Source organism: Suncus etruscus, chromosome 14, assembly GCF_024139225.1.
Source record: "Suncus etruscus isolate mSunEtr1 chromosome 14, mSunEtr1.pri.cur, whole genome shotgun sequence".
Lineage (NCBI taxonomy): Eukaryota > Metazoa > Chordata > Mammalia > Eulipotyphla > Soricidae > Suncus > Suncus etruscus.
Genome location: NC_064861.1, coordinates 44157395 through 44185001, shown reverse-complemented (window position 1 = coordinate 44185001; position 27607 = coordinate 44157395). Strand labels below are relative to the sequence as shown.

At 53.5% G+C, this 27607-nt stretch overlaps 1 protein-coding gene across 1 annotated transcript in view; it reads right to left on the bottom strand.

Moving 5' to 3' along the window:
• Window positions 1-2882: 2882 nt before the first annotated feature.
• Window positions 2883-27607, bottom strand: part of ADCY7 (adenylate cyclase 7) — a 48786-nt gene continuing 24061 nt past the window's right edge. Inside the window, exons 2-26 of the mRNA XM_049786060.1 lie at window positions 20411-20811; window positions 17889-18092; window positions 16864-17016; window positions 16189-16338; window positions 15795-15943; window positions 14736-14847; window positions 13206-13333; window positions 12380-12538; window positions 12126-12258; window positions 10510-10701; window positions 10248-10282; window positions 9856-9939; window positions 9698-9770; window positions 9011-9108; window positions 8380-8464; window positions 8032-8157; window positions 7332-7430; window positions 6901-7070; window positions 6121-6211; window positions 5675-5830; window positions 4967-5113; window positions 4421-4525; window positions 4041-4155; window positions 3357-3481; window positions 2883-3143 (exon numbers count right to left, since the gene is read on the bottom strand). Of these exons, the coding sequence (XP_049642017.1) occupies window positions 2997-3143; window positions 3357-3481; window positions 4041-4155; window positions 4421-4525; window positions 4967-5113; window positions 5675-5830; window positions 6121-6211; window positions 6901-7070; window positions 7332-7430; window positions 8032-8157; window positions 8380-8464; window positions 9011-9108; window positions 9698-9770; window positions 9856-9939; window positions 10248-10282; window positions 10510-10701; window positions 12126-12258; window positions 12380-12538; window positions 13206-13333; window positions 14736-14847; window positions 15795-15943; window positions 16189-16338; window positions 16864-17016; window positions 17889-18092; window positions 20411-20578 (3204 nt within the window). The 5' untranslated portion in view covers window positions 20579-20811 and the 3' untranslated portion in view covers window positions 2883-2996. The remainder of the gene's footprint in view (window positions 3144-3356; window positions 3482-4040; window positions 4156-4420; window positions 4526-4966; window positions 5114-5674; window positions 5831-6120; window positions 6212-6900; window positions 7071-7331; window positions 7431-8031; window positions 8158-8379; window positions 8465-9010; window positions 9109-9697; window positions 9771-9855; window positions 9940-10247; window positions 10283-10509; window positions 10702-12125; window positions 12259-12379; window positions 12539-13205; window positions 13334-14735; window positions 14848-15794; window positions 15944-16188; window positions 16339-16863; window positions 17017-17888; window positions 18093-20410; window positions 20812-27607) is intronic.

Below are 27607 nucleotides of genomic sequence, written 5' to 3'. Positions count from 1 at the left end.
TTAGACTAACTTTCTCAGGGTATAGGCTGTAGTCGACACAAGCTTTTGTGTGGTGGTGAGAGGTGTCCCTTGTATTCAGGCATCCCCGCAGTATAGGCCTGTGTACAATGCTAATGCCTGATGATACATGCTGGAGGCCATACCAGGAACCAGGGCCATACCCAGACTCTGGAAGCCATGCCACAATAAAGACCACACTCGGACTCTGGAATGCAAGGCATCAGCTATCTCCCTGCCCTCATATGTAAACTTGGTTTTATTTTTTATGTTTTTTTAACCACACCCAGTGACGCTGAGGGATTACTCCTGGCTATGTGCTTAGAAATCGCTCCTGGCTTGGGGAACCATATGGGATGCCGGGATCCATATGGGAGATCTATATGGGAGGATCGAACCATGGTCTGTCCTAGGCTAGCGCACACAAGGCAAACGCCTTACCGCTTGTGCCATTGCTTCGGCCCCTAAACTTTTTAATTTAATGTAGCTGGTTCTTAAAACCAAGAATGTTTAATTCAGTACACTTTGGGGGATTTTCCAAATGCAAGTTTAATATGTAAAAAGCAAAACAAGGGCCAGAGAGATAGCATGGAGGTAAGGCATTTGCCTTTCATGCAGAAGGATGGTGGTTCAAATCCCGGCATCTCATATGGTCCCCTGTGCCTGCCAGGGCAATTTTTGAGCATAGAGCCAGGAGTAACCCCTGAGCACTGCTGGGTGTGGCCAAAAAAAAAGGGGGGGGGGGCAAAACAAGGTAAAAAATGCTCGTGTTTTCTAAAAAAATGAAATATAATACTTGAAATTTGTTAAAGTTCTATACATACATTTCAATATACAAATTACACCCCCAGTTATTTTCATGTACTTTGCATATTCAGGTGCATTGGCATTATGTACTAAAGGGATATTGTGGTTAATAACCTGCTCTGTTAGAAAATCTGATCAACCAGACAACTTCCAAGTGTAATTTTCACTATTGGGTCATGACACAAAGTTGAATTTCAGGATATGCCCGGACCTCTCAGGAGATCAGAAAGGAAGGCTCCTGTTGTGAATCCTGGGAAGAAATGACTTGGTATTTAGAAAACAGAACCATAAAAAAAAATAAAAAAGAAAAGAAAAAGAAAGAGCCATCAAAGTAACTTCAGATGGTTTTTTTAATCAGTTCTTTATTATGACCTGAACATTGAAAACTTAAAATTCATCTGAGAATGGTGCTTCCCTTGGAAATACAGGAAAGAACAAAAAGCCAGTTGTTTTCTTCAAATCCCACTTGCCGTCTCCCTTGCTAAAGACAATCACTTTGAAGAGTAGAAATAGGAGTAACTACTACAAATAGAAATTAGTCCACCTCAGCAAAGACTAACATACTCGTTCGTGTCCCTGTCATGGCAGCAACTGAACCTAAGAATAGGTTTCTGTGCAGGTTTCCTTCAACCTGAGTGCAAAGGCAATCTTGAAGGTTTGTTTCCTTACCAACATTTTTGCTCTAAAATTATTTATTTTTAGTTTGGTTTTGGGGTTAACACAGAGTAGTGCTTAAAGAAGGCCCTGGCAGCTTTTGAACCACATGGCCCGAGGGACTGAACCTAGGCCTTCCACACACTCCAGCCCACTGAGTTCTCCTGGGCCCATAAAATTCCTGTGTACAGCAAGTTCCAGTAACTCATTCTGATTCCCATCATCTGACCCATCTAAGTTGCCACTAACAGTACCTTTGTGCAGGTTTTGTCCCAGCCCCTCTTCCCTGGGCTGCTCACACTGCACTCTGCAGTAAGTGGGCAGCTTATCCTCAACTTCTCCCTCCCAAGAAGACTAGGGATTGAAGTGATGGTAGGGGTGCTGCCTTGCACATGACCACCCAGAACCCCATATCTCCACCAGGAATGCTCCCTGAGCACAGAGCCACAAGTAAGCACCACCAGCTGTGGCCCAAAACAATCATTAGCAGGCCTGGCTTCTTAGTTGCCCCGTCTGGCCATCTTTTGAGATCTGTCTTCAAGATTCTCAGATTGACTTTAGGGAGCTCATGCCTAAAAGCCCCTATTAAAGAGTGAAAGCTACTAGATCTTTGAGACTGGTTATATGGCATTGAAGCCAACCTACAAAAGAGATGGGTAGTTTGGGAATTTCCCCACTTGTAATACCAGTGATGACCTGTGTCCATCTATGGGCCCACCAGCCTTGGAGAATGGAGAGGGCTGCCTTCCCAGACTGGATGTACTCCACCACTGGGTGCGGCAGGTCCTTATGCTACTGAAGCTCTTCCAAGTTCACTGTGGCCTGAATAAAAGAGTGAGGTTCAGTAGCAGTCCAGATCCTCACAGACTGAGATGCAGGAAGACTTGGAAGAGCCTGAGGTGGCAGGAAAGGGCAGAGTGCTGCCTTATTTTCCAGGCTCTCCCTTGCTAACCCTGCCTCAGCTTGTCTGAAAGCTGGGTCCCTTTCATTAGGAACCACATTCCTCAGCACTGCAGCCCCATAGTGGGTGGTGGATGCACCAAAGTCCTAGTGTCAGTGTTTTAAAAGGCAGAAATAGCCTTGAGAAAGGACTTAAGTGGTATCTAAGAAGTCTCTTAAAAGAATGCACCCATTTCAGAATGTAACCAATCCAGAGGTGGCAAGAAGTAGCAAATGTCTGTCTTTTTTCTTTCTGTTTAAAGTCATGTATACTTAAACCATCCTGTTGACCATTGTACATGTAAAAATGTACTGTTGCTGGTTTGTAGAGAAGAAAGGTGTCCCCACACCCCTTGTGGACACCCACCCTGGCCCTTCACCCAGTAGGATGGGAGTGATTAGGGTCGCACTCAGCAGGGAGTCTGGAGGTTCATCTCAAGGTAAAGTACCGTGCTCTGCAGGCTAGAGCAAATCTAAAGAAGCCACAATGCCATCAGTCAATGGTGAGGGGCAAATCCCTGGAATGCCTTTGGAACTGGCTCCGCCTCTTCAGCTTGCTTCAGAGAAGCATTCAGCTTCCAGCATGTTCTATCAGATCCTCAGTTTAGCCCCAACCCTTGAAACTTGGCTGTATCCGTGCAGACAAAGTAAGTCCTGAGTTCGCCCTTGCCTTTCACATTGATCAACCCTCGACACTCACAGGAATAGCCCAGTCTCTGAAGGATGACGCACGTCTCTTCAGTGACCTGAGAGGGAAACAATAAGCAAGTCCAGTGGCAGGAAGAAAACCATGGTGGGAGGGACAGGGAGGAATCAGCCAAGAGCAGCATACATGGAGTTATTGGTTCCCCTCCAGAAATTGCTGACTGGGCTCAGCTGATGTGGATCTGCTCACCAGAGCGATCTGGTCCCTTGGTCTGTGCTTGCTCTGACCAAGCAAGGTCTCAGGAGGTTTTTACCTGGATTTTCCCAAGTTCTCCAGTGCTCTCCATGCGGCTGGCAACATTGACCGTGTTTCCCCAGATGTCATACTGAGGTTTCCGTGCCCCAATCACTCCTGCGATCACAGGCCCATGGTTGATACCTGAAGAGAACATTGGCAATGGGCCTGGAGACAGCATGGCAGGCTCCCATCCTGAGGGCAGCCTGCTGGACCACCTACCAGCTGCAGGAAGCAGCCACAGAGCAGCTAAAGAGAGTAGTGGAGACTCTCATGCTGCAAGCTGGGAAAGCTAACTGAGGCTCTCTGTGACCTGTTTCCCTCTTTGAAGAAAAATAGCACCAACCCCATTTGCCCCTCAAGGTTCACAGGGACTGGATTTGAAGGTTACTCATTTGCAGCTGGTAGTTGGGGTCTCCCTTTTCTGCAATGGCACATTCCTATTTACCACTTTAATTTATTTTGGGGTACACACACAGTGGTGTCCAGGATTTACTCCTGGCTCTGAGCTCAGGGAGCACTTATAGTAGTGCTCAGGGGTCCATATGTGGTGTCATAATTGAAGGCAGGTTGGCCACATGCAAGGCCAGAGTTGTACTCCCCAGCCCCTACACTTACCACTTTAAATAACTAAGGACCATCCCCCAATGGATCAGGGTGGCTAAGGGTCGCAGAGCACCCCTTCCCTCGGTGGGTTCCTCACCCACACGCAGGCGGAAGCTGTTGAAGGAGTGTCGGTTGATGCCGTCCAGCTTGCTCATCAAGGCCATGCTGAAGTCCACCATGATGCCAATGTGGGAGTGTTTCCGCTCCAGCTCCTGGGGGCAGAGCACTGTGATGGCTTGTGGTAAAGCCAGTGATTCCAGCTTCCCCTATCATGATGGGGGAGCTGCAGAGTCCCACCTGGGAGCACTGCAGCCCCAGCAAGGGCACAGTGTCCTCAAGAGAGCTGTCAACAGAGGTGTGCACAGGGCCTCGGGCCTGCCTTCTGGCCATCCTCACAGAATCTGGCCAGGATGGGTCCCCCTCAGCTGACCTGAGAATGAATGCCTGGGCAGGAAAGAACCCAGCTGGGATGAGTACCTGGTTTTCATGTCCTGAGGGAATGCTGAGCCCTGCAGCCGCCATGTAGGTGCTCCCAATGGTCTTGATCTTCTCCACGCTGCTGAACTTGGGCTTCAGCAACAGCTGCAAGACCAAACAGAGTGAGGTGGGGCTGGCAGAGGCAGGCGCTCCACCTCCTCTGTTCTGCGCCTCCCTCCTCCTCCTAACACCTGCTCTCCATTCCTCCCTTCTGGCCTCTCCCTGCTTCTGGGCCCATCTTCCTAGACAGTCTCTCCCTCTACCCGCCCACTCCAGCTGTTTGGCTCTTGCTAGGGAGCAGGTGCAGCCCAACGACGTTCCTCCAGGAAAATGGCTCGCTCGCAGCTGAGTGGAGCTGAAGCAGCCACACGCCCTCTGCTGCTGCAGCACCAACTCGGCCAGAAACCACACTGGTCAGCAACGACCTCAGGCTGGCCTCGGCCACTTGGAGCTCAGAGGTGTGCGCAGTGCCAACCAGAAGAGATGATACAGGAACCCCAGAGGAGCTCTCTCCTGTTTGTTGGTTGGGGCTCTGGGGCATCGCACCTCGTCAAAGTCGGCGATGATTTCGTTGAGCAGACGCAGGCACTCCAGTCCCTCCTTATTGACATCACACTCCGTGTAGAAGACCTTGAAGTCTGGCACCGATGCAAACATGACACACACACAGTCGTAGGACTGATGGTACCAGTCCTGGATTGGGAGCAAGAGGGGGGTCTTAGGACCACCTGGTTTAGAAAGGGGATGGGGAGCAGAAACCAGAAGGGTTGGGACCCCCAGCTGGTGGTTCTCCACTTGGCAGCCCCTGAGGTGGTGATAAAAAAAATAAAAAACTAGAAGACTCAATGGGTTGAGGGTGCAGGGCCAGGCTCTCTATGCAGGTAGGGCTGAGAACCCAGGGACGAGGCACAAGAGTAAGTCCCCTCCACGGTGGATAAAGACCATGTCCCTCTGCACTGAATTTCTGGCCCTGAAGGAGGCGCTGCTGCTCCATTTTAGGAGTATTTTGAAGGGGAGGCGGTAGGGGGAATGTTGGGCCACACCAGTGGTCCTAAGGAATCACGCTGATGCATTCTGGGGACCATATGAGATGCTGAGATTGGTCACATACATGCAAGGCAAAACTGCTGTGCTACTACTCTGTCCCCAAAGCTGTGTTCTTAGAGCCAGAACTCTGCTGTCTGCTGGGACTGGGGTTCACCCTAGCCAGGGTCCCTCTGCAGCTGAGGCTTCCTTTGTCCCTCTTCCCCTCACCTCATTTAATTTGTCACCGATGAAGTGGGCAGCCACATGGGCTGGCAAGACATTCTCCAGAAGCAGGCGGTTCACATTCTCCATGGTCTCAAACTCTTCTTGTTCCTTCTTGAACTTCTTCTTCCACAAACAATCCAGGCGACAGTAATAGTCAATCTGTGGGCAGCAGGCATGGCAGGTTCCAGCTGGTGGCACTGACCGGCTATACTTGCCACCCTCGGGCACCCAAGCCGGCCCACCCTGCACAGTGGCATGCTTTCCACACAGCAACCACCGCATTCCAGCCAGCCACCGCAGGTAGCTCTCGTGGCTGCAAGCGGCAGTGTCACTTGTGCCCCAACAGGAGGAAGGGGCTGACAGGAGTTCCCCTCCCCAGAAATGTCTCTTGCCCAGGCTGGACTGGGCTTAGCTGAGCTGTGGAAGCAGTGGTGCTTTGTGGCTCGAACCTGTCTGGAGAGCATGAGGAGGAGCCCATAGAACAGCAGCAGGTAGAAATAAGTCATTTTCTTCAGATGGCAGCAGACAGAGAGTGGATAACTGCAGGGTGTAGAGTAGAAGATGGATATGAGCTCAGTTCCTCCACACCAGCCCATATATGGGGTCTTGGGCTCCGTGTGGCCCCACAAGGAACAGCTTTGAGGAAGGTGCCTACACGCCTACAGTGATCAGGACCTGGGGCAGGAGAAAGTGTAGGTGTGGGGGTGGAGTGGGGGGGCTCACTAGATGATACTGGTGTCTGAAGACCACAGAGCAGCCAGAGTGCCATTAAGGCCTCATGTGAGTCAGGACAGGTGGCAGATGTGCCAGGATTTGGAGATCAACCCAAAGATAGCCCAACTAGGCTCACAGCAGCATTTTCCTGGACCCCCACCCCCAGGTTATGGCCTTTCAGTTCAAGGCAAGCCAGATAGGCCCCTTCCAATGCACCTGGGTTGCAGAACCCCAGAACCACACATTATGTCCAAAGGTGCCACCTGGTCCCCGAAGACAACCAAGCTCTTTGTAGAGCTCCAAGACATAGCTCAAGACATACCTTCTACCCCCACTCCAAACTGGCCAAGGGACAAGATGACACAAGTGGTCTCTGGGGACCAATGTCATTCTCTAGAAGACCCAAGTCAGTCACTCGGCACCACCCCTTTGAGAAGGAGAGTCCAGATGGGAGCAGACAGACAAGTGCAAGCCAGGTGCCCCGAAAACCCAAGCAGGTGCCACTCCCAACCCACCTGGCACTGAGGAGAGTGTGGTTAGTTGTACTGCACTCGCCGCACAGTGGGGTGAAGAGCACCAAGTAGGCCACCAAGGCCACAGTCAGCAGCACAACCTTGAGCTCCAGACTCATCCTCAGGAAGACGGAGCAGGCGATGAAGGCCAGGATGCAGCTACAGGTGTAATACTGGGAGAAGCCCCTCTTCGGTCACCACGGTCAGAGGTCAGAACTCCCCACATCAGGAGCCCCCAGACCTGTGTTCCCGACCATGACCCAATGTGGAGCCCCAGACCCTTTGTGTCCCCCAGATCCCAGGTGCCCTTCCAGCCCTGTGTGCTCCCAGACATTTGTGCCCCACAGACAAAGTGCCACCCTGTGCAGCTAGCTACACTCTGCCTTCCCTTGCAGATGGGAATTTCCGGGAGAAGCTACAGCAGGCTCACTCACCGGGACCTCACGCATGGTGCTCTCTGCCATGACACTGCTGTCCATGTCTAGGCCTGAGCCCGTCTTGTTGGCTGCACACATCGGGAGTGACACCAGCTGCTGCAGAGAAGAAGCCTTGCAGGAGTCAGGAGCCTGCACTCCCCCTAAAGTCCTAGGCCAGTATGAAGGACCCAGAAGATAAGGCCCCAAACACCCCAGAGAGGACAAGAGGCTGGAAAGACATGGAAAGGGGGAGCTGGGCTGAGCCACAAGGAGGCATCATGTCAGCAGGAATTGAGGTATGTGGGTTGAAACCCAGATGCCTTCCTAGCACCCGATGGACTCGGAGAGCCACCGAGTGGCCAGAGAATCTGGTCTCACACGCCCACTCCTTCCCCCCTTCCTGCCAGGATGGCCATGGTTAATGGGGAAACTAAGTCTCAGAGGTGGGACAGACCCAGCCCTATGGGGGCTGAGGGGCTGAACCATGATGTGACTGAAATCTCAGCCTCACCCTTGTGTTGTTCACCACAGGCCTCTGTGGGATCCCCATGTCCTCATTTGAAGGCTGAAAGCAGCCCCCGAGTCTCAGCCCCTTAGTGGACTGGGCCTCTGCCCAGGCCTTAGCCCTATGCAATTCTTAGTAACACCTAAAAACCAGGGGTGTTCAGGCCAGGTGCCCTCCAAACCCGGGGGGTCCTACAAAGGATCCAGAACTTACCAGGTTGACAATGGCAATGGTCAACAGGCTGCCCATGGTCAGCATGGCCAGGGACACTCGCAGCAGAGGTTGCGTCTCCAGGCTCTCGGACACAGCACGTAGCACCCCCCAGGTGGGCCAGCACCTCTGCAGGGCCATGGGGAGAGTGATCAAGTGCCGGCTCTGGGACAGAGGAAGAGCCCACCCAAGCTCCACACAAGTGAGAACCCTGAGCTCAGGGCGGCCAGAAGGGTAATGCCTGCCCCCTCATCTAGGCCTCAAAGCCTGAGAGCTGCGTTTTGGGAGAAGCCTCAGAACAGTGGCCCGTGGCTACCCTGGGATTGACCACACGTCGGGCGGCCCACTCACCAGGAGCTCATCCGCAAAACACAGGCCCAACACCAGTGCCAGCACACAGGCCACCAGTCCAAAAGAGAACCCCAGAGCAGCCTTCCTGGGAGGAGGAGAGACAGTTCTAGCAGTGGCACTCCACCGTCAAGCACCCCAACTCCCAGAAACTCCCAGTCCCACCTTCCAGTCTCTTCTCTAGCCCTACCTACTGATACCTCCCTACTGGTACCAAGACAGCTGCCAAGAGAATCTAAGAATGAGGCTCAGCATGGCCCTTCCACCACGAAGACCAGCCAGCCACCGTCTCCACCCAGGGGGTGAGAACATCACTCACCCCAGCTTGTTGCTGAGAGCCTGGGGAGAGGGGACCCGATTATGTCTCTCTTCAGCATCCCCTAAACCCAGTCCAATCTGGGCTCTGACCTGAACCCACTTCTAGAACAATCCCATTAGGCTCCTCCCCCTAGTCCCCTTTCCACTGCCCTCCCCAACAATCAGGCCTGCAGAACCTGCCTCTGAACCCCCAGATTCTCCTGCACAGGCCGCACACAGGTGAGGTGGGAGGTGTGATGCACTGGGGAGGAGTTGCAGAATGTCAGTCAGCCTCCCACCCCAGCCACCGCTGGCCATTGTCTTGCCACCCACTGACCTGGGCATCTGTAGGACATGGACCAGCAAGATGCAGGCAAAGACAGCACTGGCACACGCGAAGTAGTGGCGAACCCGGGGGATGGGCACCAGGCGGTACTGGGGACATGAAGATTATCAGGGGCCCTCGCAGCTGGGGTCACCTTCGGGACTCACACTACCCCCATCCCGGTGCAGATGCTCACAGCCCAGGGTCACCCTGAACTCTCCCATCTGCTCCTATTCCCTGGGTGACGCAGCCCACCCTGCCCACCCGCTTTATTCCTGAGCTTCTGGAAGGCTCAGGAGCCCCAAGAAGGGGCAACCTCACATGCCAGAAACAGCTCAGGACAGGAAGGAAGTCAGGGTTTAAGGAGATGACACAGGTCAGCGCCTCGCCCAGGAAGCTTTCACTCCTGGAGGTGTCTGAGGTCCCTTCACTATACCACTCACACCTCAGGGCCCCCAAAACCCAGAATCAGCCATGCAAGACAGCACCAGGGATGAGCCCGGGGACTGAACTTGCGGAAGTCAGCAGGTGAGGGTTAGGGGGCACAGCAGGTGAGGACTGGGGGACACAGGGACTGAGGTGTGCTAGGTGCCTGGGGCAGGTCCCAGCAGGCACATCTCACCCCAGCTCTGTCCTCTCCAGGGTTGGCATGAGCACACATGGTCCCCTGCGCCCCAGCCTAGGGGTGTGGGTCCTCACCTCTCGCTCGAAGTCCTTCTCCTGGAAGATGGACCCGCAGGGGTAGAAGTCGTCGGAACGGGAGCAGCAGGGCCTGCAGGACGGGCAGGCAGTGGGGCTCGGGGTCTTCCCGGGAGAGGCAGCGGGAGACTGTGGGGGGTGGGGGGTGGAGGCCTCACCGTGTGGAGCTGAGCCCCTCGATGGCTGTCAGCATCTCCTCGTCTGAGGCATCATCCTCGGTCCGCCCCTTGGGAGACGAACTCCTGGAATCAGAAGCGGCCACTGCTCACCCTGGAGCATGGAAGGAGGGGCTAGTCATGGTGAAGCTCAGCGAGGGCAAGTTGAAGGCCCAGCAGTGTCCAGCAGGAAGCAGAAGGTGGCCAGGTCAAAGCCAGCACCGAGCCCACAGTGCTGAGTTCTGCTTCAAGAATTCCGTAGCTCCCATACCCACACATGCCACGTGCCGTGCTCAGGGCTGGTCAGGGAAGCTGCCTGGGGGAGGTGGCCAGTCAGGGTTTGGCCAGGAAGCAAGTTCCCAGTGTAGGAGAAAGACGAAGGGCAATGCACATACCTGTCAGGAGTCCGGTGGCGCCGCAGGGGAATAGCCTGGAAGCAGGTGGGAAATGGTTGTTCCCCAGAACAAGGGGCCCTAAAACTTATCCCGAGGGTGGGGTGAGAATCTGCAGCCACAAGAAGGTGTCAGGGCACCCTAGCAAGGCTGGATGCCTGAAGGCTGTGCAGGGTTCCTCACATGCTCTGGTCCCCTGGGCCTGCAGTATACTCAGATGCCCACTTTACAGACAGAGAAAGACACCGCATCCCGCAGGACGTACCTTGGGCCTCCTTCCACTGGGTACCAGCGTCTCGGTGCTGCTAACGCTCTCCCGATGGCTGAGGTGTGCAAAGGGTCGCGCAGCGCCCCAGGACTCGAGGTAGCGCGTCATGCGCACGGACGCGCGCATCTTCAGGGTGGCATCGCCCTTGGGCTTGGCCAGGTGCTGGCTGGGTGGCGGCTGCTGCTGGCTCTGCGGGTACAGGCATGGCTTGTCCCACCTGCTCTCCCCGCACCCACTGCCCCTTGGTACAGAGCAGATGCCCACTGCATGCTGCAGGGTCGCACTCAGACCTCAGTGCCCAGGCACAGCCCGAAGTGGAAACCCCATTGCCCACTGAAACTCCTCAGAACTCGGACCGGAGAGATAGCACAGCGGTAGGGCATTTGCCTTGCAAGCTGCCGACCCAGGACCAAAGGTGATTCGAATCCCAGAATCCCAAATGGTTCCCCATGCCTGCCAGGAGCGATTTCTGAGCAAATAGCCAAGAGTAACCCCTGAGCACCGGGTGTGGCCCCAAAACAAAACAAAAAAACAAAAACAAAACTCCTCAGAACTAAACAAGGAACCAAGCAACACCCTTGGGCACTGGGGCACAAGGGTCTCACCAGACTGGGGCAACACTTTGGGGCACCCGTAGTGTAGCCCCCAAGTCTCAGCACTTACCCAGAAGTAGAACAGAGTGATGTGCTAGGGACACATCTAACCAGTCCCACCTCCCACCACTGTTGCCCCAGCACTTAAGGGTAATGCACCCAGCCTGGAAGAGAGGACCCCCACCCCAAGGCTTCCAGAGCCGCTCCATGCCTCATCTGAGCCACAGGAGCTACCCGACCCACCTGTCTCTGAAAGAAGTATGTCTGACAGGCCTGCCCCTAGGGCATGCCTGATCCCTCCCTCATCAGCCAGCTAAACAACTGCTCCACCAGGCACTTCTCAGCTGGGGTGCAACCTTGGAGAAGAGGGTCTTGCTGCATCTGCCCACCTTGACCTCACACCAACAATGGAGGGAGAAGGGGCATGGGCAGGACAAGGTCCCTGCGGGAAGTACAGCAAGCCAGAGGATTCTGGGGGACAGGATGGCTGGACAGTAAGCAAGGACTGGAGGGGGTGGTCAGAGAAGAGGGCAGAATGGCAGCAGAGGATAGAGAAGGCTCCAGGGTGGGGTGAGGTGGCTTCAAAGCCCTAAAACCCCAGAACCAGCAGCAGCTGAGGGCTGGGGAGCAGCTCTACCAGACTGGCAGCCCAGTCAGTGTGGTAAGCAAAGCCCATGCCAAAGGGAGAGCGGGAAATGGGCTGAAGCGACATTCTTGAATGAGCCCCAGAGATGACTCAACCTGCATGCCAGACTGCCAGGGGAACAGACACAGTCCACCCCAAGGGATCCAGGACACCGGGAAAGGCTGAATGGAGGTTGAGTGAGCAAATCCCAGACCCTGTGTCCCTTCCTGACCTCTGTGTGTCACTGAGGCCTGGGTGAGAGGCCCCTACAGATGGGCCCAGAAGTGTTCTTTCTGCCTCCTCATGGGGCACGTGTCCCTCCTGTCTGGAAGGTTGCCCAGGGCACCCCCCAGTTCTGTAGGGGAACAGGCCCCCACACTGGGTCTCCATCATACCCGAGGGTCGATGACCAGGTAGGTGCGGATACCCATCTCTTTCAGGTAGGAATCCCGCTGCTGCCCGTGCCCGTCCTCCACCTCGTAGGCATGGTCCAGGTGATTCAAGGTGGCTTCCGTGATGTGTACCCGCCTGGGGAGAGGCTGGGTCAGAGGGCATTCTCCACCCCCGGACCCTCTGCCTAGCAGGCACCCATCTGCCCCGTCTCCCAGTCTGGCTGGTGCCCTGGACTCTGACTGCTTCTGGGACTCACCCGGGAACTCCAGCTGCCTCCATCCTGTTGGCCAGGGACACATCATGGGACCACACGTCGTATTGCCACTTGCGCAGCCCGATGACGCCACAGAGCACGTTGCCCGAGTGGATGCCCACGCGCATGCTGATGTCCACGCCTGTGGCCTCCCGCACCTGCCTGGCACAGCACCCATCACCCCACATAGCCGTGGACCAACACAGCCCGAGAGGCAGGTGGGTGTGGAGTAAGGGGGAACAGGGGCAGAGGGGCAGCCCACCTCAGGGACTCTTCCAGCCTCCCACACCAGATGCACCCATCTCAGCACCCCCTTTGCCAACAAGGGCAGCTCAACTCTTTGGTCCCAGCTCAGGGAATCCAGGTGGTACCTCAACCTCAGCAGAGGACAACATGAGAATTTTTGGGGACCTTCTACCCCTTCTTTGGAAAATGGGTGCCCCAAGGTAGAACTTCCCAGGACATAAGACTCCTGCAAGCAGGAACAGGGCTTCTGGGCCATCTCTGTCCCCCATTTGAGGAAAGCCCAGAGCTGGATATCCACTGTGGTGTTTCTCTCCCAGCACCACAGGCAATGACAGTACCCCGTAGGGAGTGGGCTATGGAGGAAAGTGCTATGGGAAGGGTGAAGGGTGGGGTGAATACTGTTTGAGCTTTGCAGTGGGGATCTGGGGCAGAAGGCTGCAGGATGTTGACAAGATGCCAACAAGGGTACATGGAGATGGGCACAAAGTAGTATGGAAGGATCCAGTCAGTCCCTTCCCCAGCCCCTCAGCATAGATCAATCAGTGCTACCCCCGGGGTCCCCACAGGTGAGCACGGGGCCTACTTGATGGCCTCGCACATGTCCAGCCCCATCTTCACGCAGTTGCGAGCGTGTGTGGGCAGGGACACGGGCAGCCCCGACACACAGTAGTAGCAGTCCCCCAGGATCTTGATCCGCATACACTCATTGGCCTGGAGGAAGCAAGGAAAGGTCTGGTTAGCTCAGACAGCCCTGGAGGCCACCCCTAATCCCCTTTCAAGGAAGCCAGACTCTTCCCACTACTTCTGGACTGGTAAAAAGAGGAGACTCCAGGGCCCATCAGGGGGAGCATCAAGGACAGTTTGGGGTACCAGTGTGGGAGGCCTGCCGGCTGCTTGAATTAAGGTGTCTGAGCACGCACTGGCCATTCTGCCCAGAGCAGCATCTCCAGACACCTGCAGCTGTAGCAGATCAGCCCCTGAAGAGGTTGACTGATGGTGGGATGGAGAATGAGGCCTTTTTCTTCCAGCTCGGAGCACGCGTCTGCCACCCTGTCTAGCCCACGGTTCTGAGGTGAAACGGCGGGTAAACAGCTCGCAGACAGTCAGGCTTGTGGAGATATTTGCTTTATTCGGATGGACAAAACTGAAGTCCAAAGACTCAGATTCAGTTCCAGCCAGCCAAAAGGCCCTGGCCTTCCACAGACCTCTGTTTTTATACTCCAGAGTCAGGTACCACCCAATGGTGGGATCAGATACCAACCAATGGTGAAAGCAGAATCAGGTCCTACCCTAGGGTGGGGGCAGAATGCCAGGTCACACCCTAGGGTAGGGCACAATCACCAATCAGTTTAGGGTGAGTAACATAGTAATCCCCCAAAATATTTACATACACAACAGCAGCAAGTGGGGCCAAGAAAAGACAGGGCACAAGAGTATGGAGGATGTGACCTCTGAGCAAGGAACCAAATGAAGTAAGAGAATGTCCCAGGCACGGGGCAGCTGCAGACTGAGAATAGAGAGGGGAGATGCATCTTGCAAGGGTCAGCCAATGTCATGGAGCACCCTTGAAGTGAACATACTATGAGGGTGCAACTCCATCAGGGCTTAGGAGGGTAAGTCCAGGGTGAAGGGAATCAGGCTGCTGTGGAGGTTCTTTGGGTAGACCCTTTAAATGGGCCTCCACACTCAAGGGCTCCCATCTACTTCCCACCTCACTTCTCAAGGAGGCCTCAGCAGACGGCCCTGCTCTCTGAGGCCAGACACCCATCTTCCTGCAGCATCCAATAGCTTACTTCCCCAATAGCTGACTTCTCTCCCAGAGCCATCTTAGAGTCATTGTCCCTCTCAGGACCCCCTAGACTATCAGGTCTAGTGACCACCCAGCCCAAAGACTGGCAGGACACTGCCCTCTCTGCTCTTCCCTGTGGGGCCCCACCTGTCAGACACACAGCAGCAGGGAGCTGGAGAAAGGCCCAGACCCTTGATTCCCAGTTGCGCTCCTCCTTCTCAGCCAGGCCTCTTCTCTGAGATGCAAAGAGGGGAACCACCTCCCACTTTACTTTCAGCAGAGGACAGGACAGAGGACAGGCAGAGGTCAGGACCCAGACCTCACCTTCGCAATCTGGTCAAACTTGCCAAAGAGTTCATTCAGCACTACCACCAGCTCTTTGGGGGAGCAGTCACTGGCCAGTCTGGTGAAGCCCACGATGTCGGCATAGAGGATGCTGGGGAGGAGGGTGGGTAGCAGGAGGGTTAGAGCCTGGAAGAACCCCTGATCCCACCAGTCAACTACCCCTCAACTCTCCCTCAGCCTCTAGTGGCATGGAGAGTAGCACCCACTAAGGAGAGTTGAGCTTTGTGGGTTCACACTGAAGGTACCCACAAACCCAGAGTCAGCAGCTTCTGCAGATACCCGGCTTCTCACAGCCTGTCTCATCTAGAGCAAGAGTTCCACCTCAGCAGGCGCTCCCTCCAGCTGACCTCACCCGCTTGTGTGCACAGATGCACAAGCGGAGTCCTGGGAAACCAGACTACAGCTTGCACAGGTGTCCATGCTCCATGGCCAGTGTGTTCTGGACAGATGGAAGGCAGCAGGTACAATTCAGGGACTTGTGGCAGGAGTTATGCCATTAAGCTATGCCATTAAGAAAGGGCCCAGGGTGGTCTCTTCTGAGGTGGTGCATCCAAAGATCCTTCAGTCCCTTCAGTCTGCCACAGACTGCTGTGGATGCACTTGACTGCATTTGGCAGTTCCCAAGCACTGGGGATCACACTCCCTTTGGGGTACAGTGTCCCTTTGAGAATCCTCTAAAAGGCCCCTTTGTTTCAATCCCTTGAGTACACAGGGTTTTGCCATTTGAGGGGCTGCTACATCTTCTTTAATACCAAACTGATCTGATCCCACTCCCCAGAGAAACAATTGGGGACACTGAGGCCCAGGAAGGAGGCTGGTTTACCCATCTAGGATCCTGGAGAGTTGAAAGACAGCACACCCAGCTCTGCCCACTGGGATCAGACGGCCCATCTGTCACTGTCCTTGCCCACCACCGGGTGCAGGCCCTGCCTATCAAACAAGGCCCGCCCATCTAACAAGGCCCCACCTACCACCCAATGTCCCACCTCCTGTCAAAGGCCCATCAGGACTACTGGACCAAGGCCCTGCCCTACCCACCTGACATTCTGGTGCCGTTTGACGTAGAGGCTGTGGAAGTTGTTGTCCGGTATATAGGGGCGGTCTCCCCCCTCCTTGAGCCGCTCAATGATGGTCAGTTTCATGCCCATGGAGATGTGCGCAGGCAGCACTGACAGCAGCAGATTCTCCTGTATGCAGCGTCATAGGTGTAAAGGACTCGCCAGGACAGGCCCTGAGCCCGGCTTGCTGACTTTTTACTCACCCACCCTCACTCTACCTCTGCTAGACTAGTCCTGTAGCCAAGCCCTGCACAGGTCTCCCCGCTGCACACCCCCCCCCCAAGCTACCCCAAAAGCATCAAGTGTGCCCGGAGAAAGGAGCACTAGGAAACCAGGCCAAGGCGGGCAAGACCTGCGGGAAGCCAGTCCCCAACCTGCTGGCGCTTCTCAATTCGCAGCTTCCTGCGGATCTGGATGCACTTGACCGTGTAGGTGAAGAGGTCTCGGGAGGCATCCTGCAGCTGGTACTTGTGGAAGGCTCCCGTCAGGTTCCCGCCCAGGAAGATAATGGCGTTGGCCAGCAGCTAGGGGCCAAGGCAGGGTCAACCTCTAGTGGGCTGCAGAGGGCACACCCCAGCACCAAGTCCCCCCAGCCCTCTCTGGCTGGCACCTTTCTGGTGCAAGCAGGAAATTGAGGCACAGACAACTGCTGTCTCCCAGTGAATCATCCTAACTATTGGGCCAGGGAAGCCACTCAGTTCGGGGCAGAGACGAGGGGCAGGAGTGGCACCTCCCAGGACCCACAGCCTGAGGACAACAGGCACTGTCCACACTGTGGACAGTGGTGAGAAAGTGCCATGCCGCTGAGTCACACACTGACTTGGTGTCATTCCCTCAACACTGACAGACACAGTCCTGTCTAGACAGAGACAGTGGCAGGGTCAGGGCAGGGCCAGGTCAGGGCCTCAGGAAGGGAACTCACCCCTATAGCAAGAGTCCTGAGCCAAGAGGGGGCAGGGGCGACCCAGGGAAGGTATAGGCCAGTTGCCTGCCTGCATCCACATGGAGACCCCAGGAACCAGGACCCACAAGACCCCACAAGACCTCACCTGCAACCACAGGTCATTGGTGAAGGTGCCCTGAAGCACAGCGATTACCAGGAGGTGGGAGGCGCCGGAAATGACCCCAGCAGCCACGGCTCCCCGAATGCTGAAGGGCAGCAGTGTGTACACAACAAAGACCACAAACAGGAAGAAGGGCACCTGGACAGGGTGGGGGGTACAGTGAGTCTAGAGAACACCCACTCAGGGCATTCTCGGGCTGAGCTCAGGGTTCCACAGGCCCTATCTTCTGGACGCCGCCTCAGATGCCCGAATCCTGAGGCATCTACCCAGTGCCATCTGTGCCAGGAGACCACCAACCCCCAGATGGCAAGATGTAGTAAGCCTGGGAAGAAAGAGAGTGGAATAGGTCGACCCAGGCAGCATGAATCACTACTCCTCTTCCAGGAAGGAGGAGCATCCCAGACACCCCCCCCCACCTTCTCCAAGCAGCCCCTCCACAAGCTCCAGCAAGGAGCTTCCACCAGTCTCCCTGTCCTAGCCCTGAGGGGTATCAGAGCTCCCAGGCCCACCCCAAGAGAGAGCTACCCTTGGTGCCTGGGACTGGCTCTTGAGGAGCTGCTGGGACTCCAGGAGATGGAGAAAAAGCTCCATTCCAATTGGGGAGTTTTCTGGGGTCACCTCTGCCCCATGTTTGGCAGCGGCCTGACAAGGTAAACACCGCAGGGGATCGGAATAGAAGTAGAACCTGGTCTTCCCCGGGCACCCCAGGATGGACTTTCCAACCCCCTTCCCTGGTCAGCCAGCACATGCCTTTTCCCCTCTATGAGTGGAGATGTTTCCTTGTGACCAAAGGTCACCCAGGAACGTCAGATGCTTATCCTCACCTCAGGCCAAAGTTAGAGGACAAGAGCACCCTCCATTTCCAACCTCATGGAACACGATGGACTTATGGTCCATGCCCCCAAAACAACCAGCTATGCAAGGGACCAGCCCACAGAAAGCAGGGGTGCCAGGGCACAGCTGGTTGGCAGCATCCAGTCCTGCAGAGCCAGGATCCCTTGCCCTGTTACCTGCTCCCAGGCACATGTATCCTTCTTCTGAAAGGTGAACACCATCGCATAGCCCAGAGCCAGGAGGCAGATCCAGAGAAGCAGCGCAGAGGCCCTGAGCCACTGCTGGACCAGGCACTCGACATATACCAGCACAGAGAGGCCCACACACACAGCCAAGGTCACGAAAGCCATCCCCAAGACAGCCCACTGTCTGTAGAAGTCCTGAGAAGAACAAACAGACACAGAAATGACTGTTTTCCCCCAGGGGATCTGCCTCCTCCAGGATCTGCCAAGATCACCCATGCCAGGCCCTGAGCACCGCTGCATGGACTTCCTTCGTAGTCCAGTGCTGTGGCACTGTTCCTCTCGCCCCTAATCTTTAGACTTCCAAGGTCCCCAGGGTACTCTGGGAAGTTGCAGGAAGCAGGGGCAAGACCCTAGTGCCAGAACTTTGGGAAACCTTGTGGGAGAGAGTGGGAAAGAGAGTGTTGTGTGAAAGGAGTATGAGTGTGTGTTGTATATGAAAACATTTCCATAAGATTATTCTTTGCCTGTTGTTCCACCTTGACCTTCCAGGTGGGGGCGCTGTTGAGAGCCAAATAAATAGTTTGGGAACGAGGTGTTTGGGGCCTTTTGGCAGAGTTTACTGGCTGGCTCCAGGTGTTTTTTTGGAGCTGGTGGTAGGCTGACAAAGGACTCTCTGCTCCCAACCTTTTACTCCTTTACCCTCCTGTCTGTGTGGATTATTTGCTGTGGATAAATATTACCAAGATCTTCCCCCAAAAGGGGACAACGGATGGGAATCAATTTCTCATTCTGAGAGCTCTTTGAGGAGACACAAACAAACAACAAAGGAGTATATGGGACCCAACAAATGGGGCAACAAATGGTGCCCGAACAAGGACCTGAACCTTGGGTCCCATACATTCACAAGTGCTCTATGAGCCTTGACTGTAGCTCCATGCTCCCAGCTCTTCTAGCATAGATACATGTTTATGAGGAAGCAATGCTCAAAGCCTTTCAGATAGGGAAGAGCTGAGCAAGGATGCTCGGGGCGGTGTGGCTGGACGAGTAGGTACAGTGTCTGGTCTGCTCATGAACCCCTAGCCCCAGAGCACAGAGTTCAAGGTGGTTCAGGGGCCAGCATACAGGAGGTCCCCTATTTGCTGAGTAAGGAAGCAGTTTTTCTGAAGTTTACATCCATGTAGACTCAGGACTGTGGGAACCTCCACAAGGCGCCTCCACTTCACACATCACTCTGGGCCACCCTGCAGCCACTGATATTTCCTTCCAGAACTCTGCTCTCCCCACAGCAGTCATGCCTCCCACATGGCTATTTAAAATGACATTCAAAATCATCAAGAATAGGGGCCAGAGCAATAGCACAGTGGTAGGGTGTTTGTCTTGCACACGGCTGACCCAGAAAAAAACCTAGGTTCAATCCCCAGTGTCCCATATGGTTCCCCAAGCCTGCCAGGACAGATTTCTGAGCCCAGAGCCAGAGCATCATCAGGTGTGGCCCAAAAACAAACCAAAAAAAAATCATCAAGAATATAATGAGGGGCTGGGATGGTGGTGCTAGAGGTAAGGTGTCTGCCTTGCCAGCGCTAGCCTAGGACGGACCGCGGTTCGATCCCCCGGTGTCCCATATGGTCCCCCAAGCCAGGAGCGACTTCTGAGCGCATAGCCAGGAGTAACCCTTGAATGTCACCGGGTGTGGCCCAAAAACCAAAAAAAAAAAAAAGAATATAATGAAGGTGCTGAAGCAATGGGTATAGGGTTGCACATGGCCAACCCGGTTTCCATCCCCGGCACCCCACATGGCTGTTCCCTGAGTTCTGCCAAGAGTGATCCCCAGGGGCCGGAGAGATAGCACAGTGATAGGGCATTTGCCTTGCATGCAGAAGGATGGTGGTTTGAATCCCGGCATCCCATATGGTCCCTCGAGTCTGCCAGGGGCGATTTCTGAGCATAGAGCCAGGAATAGTCCCTGAGCGCTGCCGAGTGTGACCCAAAAAAAAAAAAAAAACAAAACAAAATAAAATAAAAAAGAGTGATCCCCAAGCATAGAGCCAGAGTAAGGCCTGAGGACATCAGGTGTTTCCCTAAACTAAAAGAATAACATGAAAATTCAGTTCCTCAGTCACTAGCCTCATCTCCAGCACTTTGGGAGAATTGAGGGAGGGGAGCCAATGGCTGCACCTGGGCATGTCTGGCCAGATGTGAGTCACATCAGCCTCCAGACTGAACTTTCAGGAAATAGCAGGTTGATATTGACTATTTTCATCCACATGATCTTGGATGTGGAAGTTGAGCCCTTGGGCCGTGACTGTCTGATCTCGCCAACAGATTCCAAGTTCACGGAACAGGAAAGAGTCTGGGGCTCTGTTAACAGACTATCTGAACACCCAACCCCGACTTGAATAGTAAATCAAACCGAACCCTTGTTTTTTAGCAGCTTGGACAGGGGGAGGAGGCCACCCACTGGGCAAGGGATGAGAGGCTGGCTGGGGAGGTGCATTAGGGAGCTGCCCACTCACCTGCTCAGAGAAGATTATGGTGACAAGGGCAATGCAGGCGGTGGCCACAAGCAGGAGCAGCATGAGTAGCAGTGGCCCATGCTGGCTGGTGAGGCGGTACTTCTCGTAGAGTGCATCCTGGCCAGGGCCCTCACCCTCGTTGAGGAAGTAGTGCCCTGTGGCTGGCATCCTCTACCCTTGGCACACCCACCGGCAGGCCAGTCAGAAGACCCTGTGGCCTGGAGAGCATCTGCCCACTGATGCCTCTTCTGTGGGTTTAGGCCTCTGGCCTCCCTGAGCCCAACAAGTGGGGCTGAGGGACCAGCTGGGAACCCATGGGCACTGCTCTATGCCAGCTGCCAGGTCTCGCTCACTGCACTGCTGATTTTGTCCTCAGTGTGAAGGTCAGACATACAGTTTGTCTGTGGAGACAGAAAGATAGAGACGTAGGATAGGATAAATGGTACTGAGGACAGCACATTGGACTCTAGGTCTGACTGATCAGCCTTCATGAAAACTAGCTTTTAGACTTGAAAACTGCCCAGTGGAGGAGATGGCTTGGGCAGTGGGAGACATGTCTGTCAGGTATGAGGACCTAGTTCAGTGCCTGAATGCTGCATTGTTCCTGAGCACCACTAGCACTGGTTTTTTATATTTGTCTTTTAAAAGAATAGGGGCCAGAGAGATAGCATGGAGGCAAGGCGTTTGCTTTCATGCAGAAGGTTGGTGGTTCGAATCCCGGCATCCCATGGTCCCCTGAGCCTGCCAGGAGCGATTTCTGAGCATAGAGTCAGGAGTAACCACTGAGCACTGTCGGCTGTGACCCAAACGACACCCCCCCCCAAAAAAAAAAAAAAAGAATAAGGGCAGGGAAGGAGTTAAGAGGATTAATGTATGTGCCTAGCATGCAAGGTCCTGAGTTCAATCCCCACTCCAGGCACCCAAGCACAGGCAGGGATGGAAGGCAGACACCACCTCACTGGGTGAGGGCCCATCATCAGGCCCATTCCGATGAAACAGGATCCCAGGAATGGCCCCTGGGCCCAAGCACCACTAGGGGAACCTCCCCCCCAAATCAATTAAGCCTTGGTCATCCACAGTACTAAAGCTTGTATCTTGTGTTGCTAGAAACACATTTCCATTGTAGGAGTCACTAATTTCTTGTGGTTCCTTCCAATTAAATGTTGAGGTAGGAAACATAGTACAGCAGGTAGGTGCTGGCCTTGCATGGGGTTGATCTGAGTTTAATCCTCATCAGGAGTGGTCCTTGGCCACAAAGTGAAGAGTAAGGCTAAGCACTACAAGGTATGGCCCCCAAACAAAGCAAATTAAGTGAAATGTCAGTTGATTCAAATGGAATCTAGATTTAGTCACTAACCTAGAGACAGAGCTCAATGGAATGAGAGCCCATAAAGCATATTTTGCATGTGATCCCACATGGTTTCTCCAAACACCACTGGGAGCAACCCCCAAGAACAGAGCCTAGAATAGACCTTGAGTACCACTGGGTGTGACTCCCTCCAAAAACAAGTAAGGGCTGGACAGATAATACAACTTGTCTATAATTGAGAGCTAGGGCACTTGTCTTGTGTACTTCCAACCCAGGTTTGATGCCTAGCACCACATATGGTCCAAGCCAATCAGGAGTAATCCTGAGCACAGAGCCAGGATTAAGCACTAAGTATCTCGGATATGGCCCCCGAAAAACAAACAAAATAAAAATTTAAATAAAAAATTAAATAAAATGTAGCCCCCCCCCCCACCAACCACACATGTTCATGACTACTACAGCACAGATGTAAGGCACTTCTATGATCCAGAAACTTCCACAGGACCCTAATGCTCAAAAGGCTTCAGTTTGAGGCTGGAGAGATAGTGTATGAGGTAAGGCACATGCACTGCATGCAGCCATTTCTATCGGTCCTGGTTCAGTCACTGACACTGCAAATAGTCCCCTGAGCACTGCCAGGCGTTCATTGCTGACCACGGTTCATACCTGAGCCTAGAGCTAACAGTGGTTCCTGAGAACTATTGATGTGGCCTAAGCCCCTCCCATGCCCTTAACAAGAAAATTTGAATTTGACTTTCAAATAGAGGCATTCCATCTTCATGTTGAGTTTGCACAGGGGCAGGAGCAGGTTCATTCTTCCTTCCAGGTGAATATTCTGGTTTTATTTGGAGGAGGCATATACCTGGCAATGCTCAGGGCTTACTCCTCATTCTTTTCTCAGGGATCTCTCTTGATGGTGCTTGGGGATCATTGCAGTGTGTGGCAACTTCTGTGCCATCTTTCCGATCCCCAGATGCAACCTTTTTTTTTTTTCTTTTTGGTTTTTAAGTCACACCTGGCAGCTCTCAGGGGTTATTCCTGGTTCTGTGCTCAGAAATCACTCCTGGCAGGCTCAGAAGGACCATATGGGATGCTAGGATTCAAACCTTATCTGTCCTCATCTGCAAGGTAAATGCCCTACTGCTGTGCTATTTCTCCAGCCCCCAAATGAAAACTTTTTGAGCCTGGTTGCAAACTTTTGCATGCAAACCTTACTCATTCGACCATTGGGGCCTTGGGCTGAATTCTTTCTCTCTGACACCCATACCCACTTTATCAGAGTCTGCCTCTTGCTTCTCTGTTATGTGAAGTTTCCACATGTTCACAAAGGTCTTGGGTTTGATATGTGGTAGTATGGGGTACCCAAGCAAGGCCAGGCCCCAAGTCACCCCACATTACTGGAACCAAGAACTGAGCCAACCAGTCCTCATAACTGCACCAAGGGTTTCTAGGAGTGGCCCCAGGTTCCCTGAGCATAGTTGAAGAGGCCCCAAAAGAGGGGACTCATGAGCAAGAATTTAATATTTTCAGTGGAACTTGAACCTTGGAGAGAAGACTCATAGTGTAATGAGAAAAGTGGGAGAAGTGGAATGCTAGAGGCAGAACTGCTGATGGACCCATCTTGGGAGCTAAGCAAAGATGAAAAGGCCATAAATCATAAATCATGTCGTGACCAGACAGATCAGAATAGCCAGGCCAATTAGGTTGCTTGAGCAAAAACAGAACAAGATCACAGAAACAATTAGTAAATGTTTATATGGACCCTGAAACAGAATATATTAATCATTGATTATGCTATTTGTATAGTGTTATATGTCATGTATGTTAGCACCCGTTGTATATGTTAGAAGACAAAATTGTTAAAATTATTCTCATAGGGCCCGGAGAGATAGCACAGTGGTGTTTGCCTTGCAAGCAGCTGATCCGGGACCTAAAGTGGTTGGTTCAAATCCTGGTGTCCATATGGTCCCCTGTGCCTGCCAGGAGCTTACTGAGCAGACAGCCAGGAGTAACCCCTGAGCAACGCCAGGTGTGGCCCAAAAACCAAAAAAAAAAAATTATTCTCATAGACTCCATGTATGCTGTAACTAACCAATACCAACTCTGTGTGTACCTCATTCTGGGCTACCTAGTTTTACATTAGTCAGGTCACAACTACAAGCATAATCAAAGCCTCCTCTCCATCTACGCTCACATGCCTGTGTCTGATTCTTGGTCAAATATCTATAACAAAGCTGGGGGACCATGGGGTGCCAGGAATGAAACTTAGGCCTCCCGCATGCAAAGCTGATCAGCCTGTCACCACTCAGGTAGACTCACACCCTTAACTTTAGGGTTCTCGTCTCTTTAAAGGTCCCTATCTCTTTAAAGGTGTGTTATACACTACATTTCATCCAGCTGGTCCTATTCCCCCTTGTCCCTGACTCTGGAGGCTTGCGCATTACATTCAGAGTTCAGTATTGCTTGCACCTGGCTAGATCTGGGGGTGGATCCCCCTTTCTTCTCCCAGCACCCTTCATCACTTGCTCTAACATTCACCCCCAGACTTTCATATGGTCTGATACACTACCCCTCCGATGCCTGGATTCTAGGCTAGCACTCTCTCCCTCTGGCATTCCCAGTCCTCCCAAAGAAAAGAGCAACAACAAAGGGGGCATGGGAAGGTTCTGTAGCCCTGTGCCCACAAGGCAGGGGGTATTGTTGTTTCTGCACCACCCATATGCCCAGGCCAAGCCTCATGGCCCAGAGAGCAGAATCCCTGGCTCATCACAACCAATTATGTTTCAGCACCACCACTCAAGTGTTTCTGGACCCACAACTAAGTGTGCCAACACCACAACTCAGGGGATTGCCCCTGCTGACTGCAACATTCACACAGCAACTGGAAAGGAAGGAGCAGAAACTCAAATTCAAGGCAAAGGATGCAATTCCTAAGTGAAGTGCTGGGGTGGGCATCTGTGCTATTCTCAGGCATCTTGTATTGGGGGAACAGCTTGGACAGGACACCCAAGGACCCAGACACCCTTCAAGCCTCCAAGAAACATGGCAAATGGGACCCAGACCCAGCAGGTAAAAAAGGGCAGGAGACTGATGGTGTGAGCTACATGGACCAAGTTGAATGCACAATCAAGCCAGCAAAGGTGAGAGGGGAAAAAACAAAGGGAGCAGTTGGACAAATGAGCCTCCCAAACCAGAAAGACAGAGACCAGAGTCCCTGAATGTGAATGAAGCTCCCCAGAGGCACTCACTGAATGCAAACCTCACAAATTGCTCGAATGGTCGAAGCACTGAGAGCAGCTCTAAATCCTGTCCCATCTGGCACGCAGGTCTTTGACTCCGTCCATGTTTTAGTGCTGTGGCCACTAGCTGGCACCCCTACATATAATCTAAGCAGTGTTTATCCCACACGAGGCACTTTCTGAGCACCATCCAGAGGAACCCAGATCAGAATCAAAGGCCCACCAAAAGAAACAAGAACCCGAGATCATAGTGATGGCATGGCAGGTAGGCATTTGCCTTGTACCTAGGTTCAATCCCCAGCATCCCACATGGTCCCCTGAGCCTGCCAGGAGTAATTTCTGAACACAGAGCCAGGAGTAACCCCTGAGTACTGCTAGGTGTGGCCAAACCCCCCCCCACCACACACACAAAAACAAGGATCCTGTCCCAAACAGGCCTCAGTCCCAGGAACACCAGTGCAGCTCTGCATTCCGACCAGTAATGTGACCATACCAAGTGCCTATACACGTGAAATCAGGTTGGTTGGTTTGTTCTGGTTTCTGGGCCACACCCAGTAGTCTTAGGGATCTCTTCTGGCAAGGATCAGGGGACCATTTCAGATGTAAGGATTAAACCCAGAATGGCCACCTGCAAGGTTACCACCACCTCACCGATTCATTACTATCTCTCTTCACCCCACGTACAGCTAAGGCCAAGGTATCAGCCCATTTTCCAGAGGTGGAACTGAGCTCAGAGAGGGTACCTAACCTTGCACAACTGGAAAGCCTGGCAGAAGGGCAGAAACTGGAGACCAGGCTCCTGCACCCCCACCCCAGGCTTATACCTCCATGAGCCAAGGAAGGTGCCCTATGTACAGCAGGGGCTCCAGGGATGAATATACACTTGTGCCATTCCTCCAGCCAGTGCCACACACCAACAGCAACTCTATGCCCCACAGTCCTCAAGCCAGATGGAGTGGCACTGGTAGAACTACAATCACCTAATCACTCAGGTATACATACATACATGCACTCTATATATACATGCACACACATATATACACGCATATCAATATACAGTGCATATATCCACACACATGCACACATATGCATTCACATGGCAATGGCACATGAACAAGGCGCAAATACACATTTATGTATTCAACTAAGTACACACACCCTTGCATTCTCACACACATGTGAAAACATATATGCATGCAAACACTCTGAGGCCAAGGTGTTGGCCTATTTTACACTCACCAGGGAAGCTTCAGGACTCCCTGTTCCCCTCAACCTGAACCATCTCCTGCTCAGCTATGGAGAAAGAATGCTGTGGCCAGCTGCTCCCCTCCTCCTCAGTTCCCAAGTTCAATTCTTAGCACCACTAGGAGCAACCCTGAGCACAGAGTGGGGAATAGCCCCCAAATATCACCAGATATGGGCCAAAGCCAACACTAAAATAGAACGAACAGGACCAGACTCGAGAGCAGAGCAGGCATCTTTGAGGTGAGCTGAGGACCTTCAGATATCAAGACTAGAATCCCCCAGGTCTCTCCTCTCTCTCTACTTCAATCAGGGCAGCAGGCAAAGCAGCTCCACTTTATACAAGAAGGATCCCCACATGCCAATCAGGGGGGATACATGGCTGGTTACTCAGCCACAGTCCTCTCAGGGGCTTCTGCTGAGCTGAGAGAGAAGGGCTCTGTCAGGAACCACCGACTGACAGATTGACAGACCCTTCCCTGCAGCCAAGTCCACAGCTCATGTGGGATTCCATGCCGGAGTGCCAAACCCCAGATTGCTTGTCACTATGGTGCAGTCTGGGGCAGGCCCTACTTGCAGTGGCCCCTCTGGCTACAGGCAAAGCTCCTCCTCTGGGTGAATGGATACCCTTCATTCACTCCAGCCAGGGTCCCAAGCTCAGCCAGCAGCAGAGACAGCAGAAAAGTTGGGTGCGAGAGCTTCCCACACCCTCCCCCAGAGCACCTAGACACTCGTCCCAGATACATGCTCAGGAAGGAATATGGAGGAACCTAGCCCTCTCCCAGAGCTGAAGGGCTTCAAGACCTGTAAGTTAAGACACTCTTCTGAAAGTCTGTGGTGTGGGCTCCAAGCCACACCTGCCCCGTGGTGGGTCCCCTCCCTTCTATTCTGTAGACTGGGGCACGGAGGCTCAGAGAGGTGTGATCACTCACACACCCACACAGCAAGTAACAGAGCCTGATCTGACCCAGGCCATTTGCTCCAACTCCCTGCTTGTCCCCAGAACTCCTCAACACAGCAGCACCTTCCTGCCCCCTCGGACAGAGAGCAGAGATCAAGTGGATCCTATCTTGGCACTCCTGAGGAATCTGGTCTCTACCTCTAGAGAGCCCTTATGCTCCCCCCCAGTCCCTGTCAACCTCTCCCCATACTGCAACAGGACTGTGGTCTCCATAGCATGAGGAGCCACAGAGCAGCCGGAAGTAGAAGCAGGTGGTGGAGGATCATGGCAGGAAAGGCCCACGGGTTGCCCGGGACCAGCTGCATGGGCAGCTACCACCAGCCTGACCACACTCGCTCTGGGCTTCTCACAGAACAGAGGGCACCCAGTTCCTCACCTAAGCTGTAGGACGCCGCCAGCCTGGCCTCCTCTGCTCCAGCCCCGTGGGGCCCAATGAAGCACAGGGC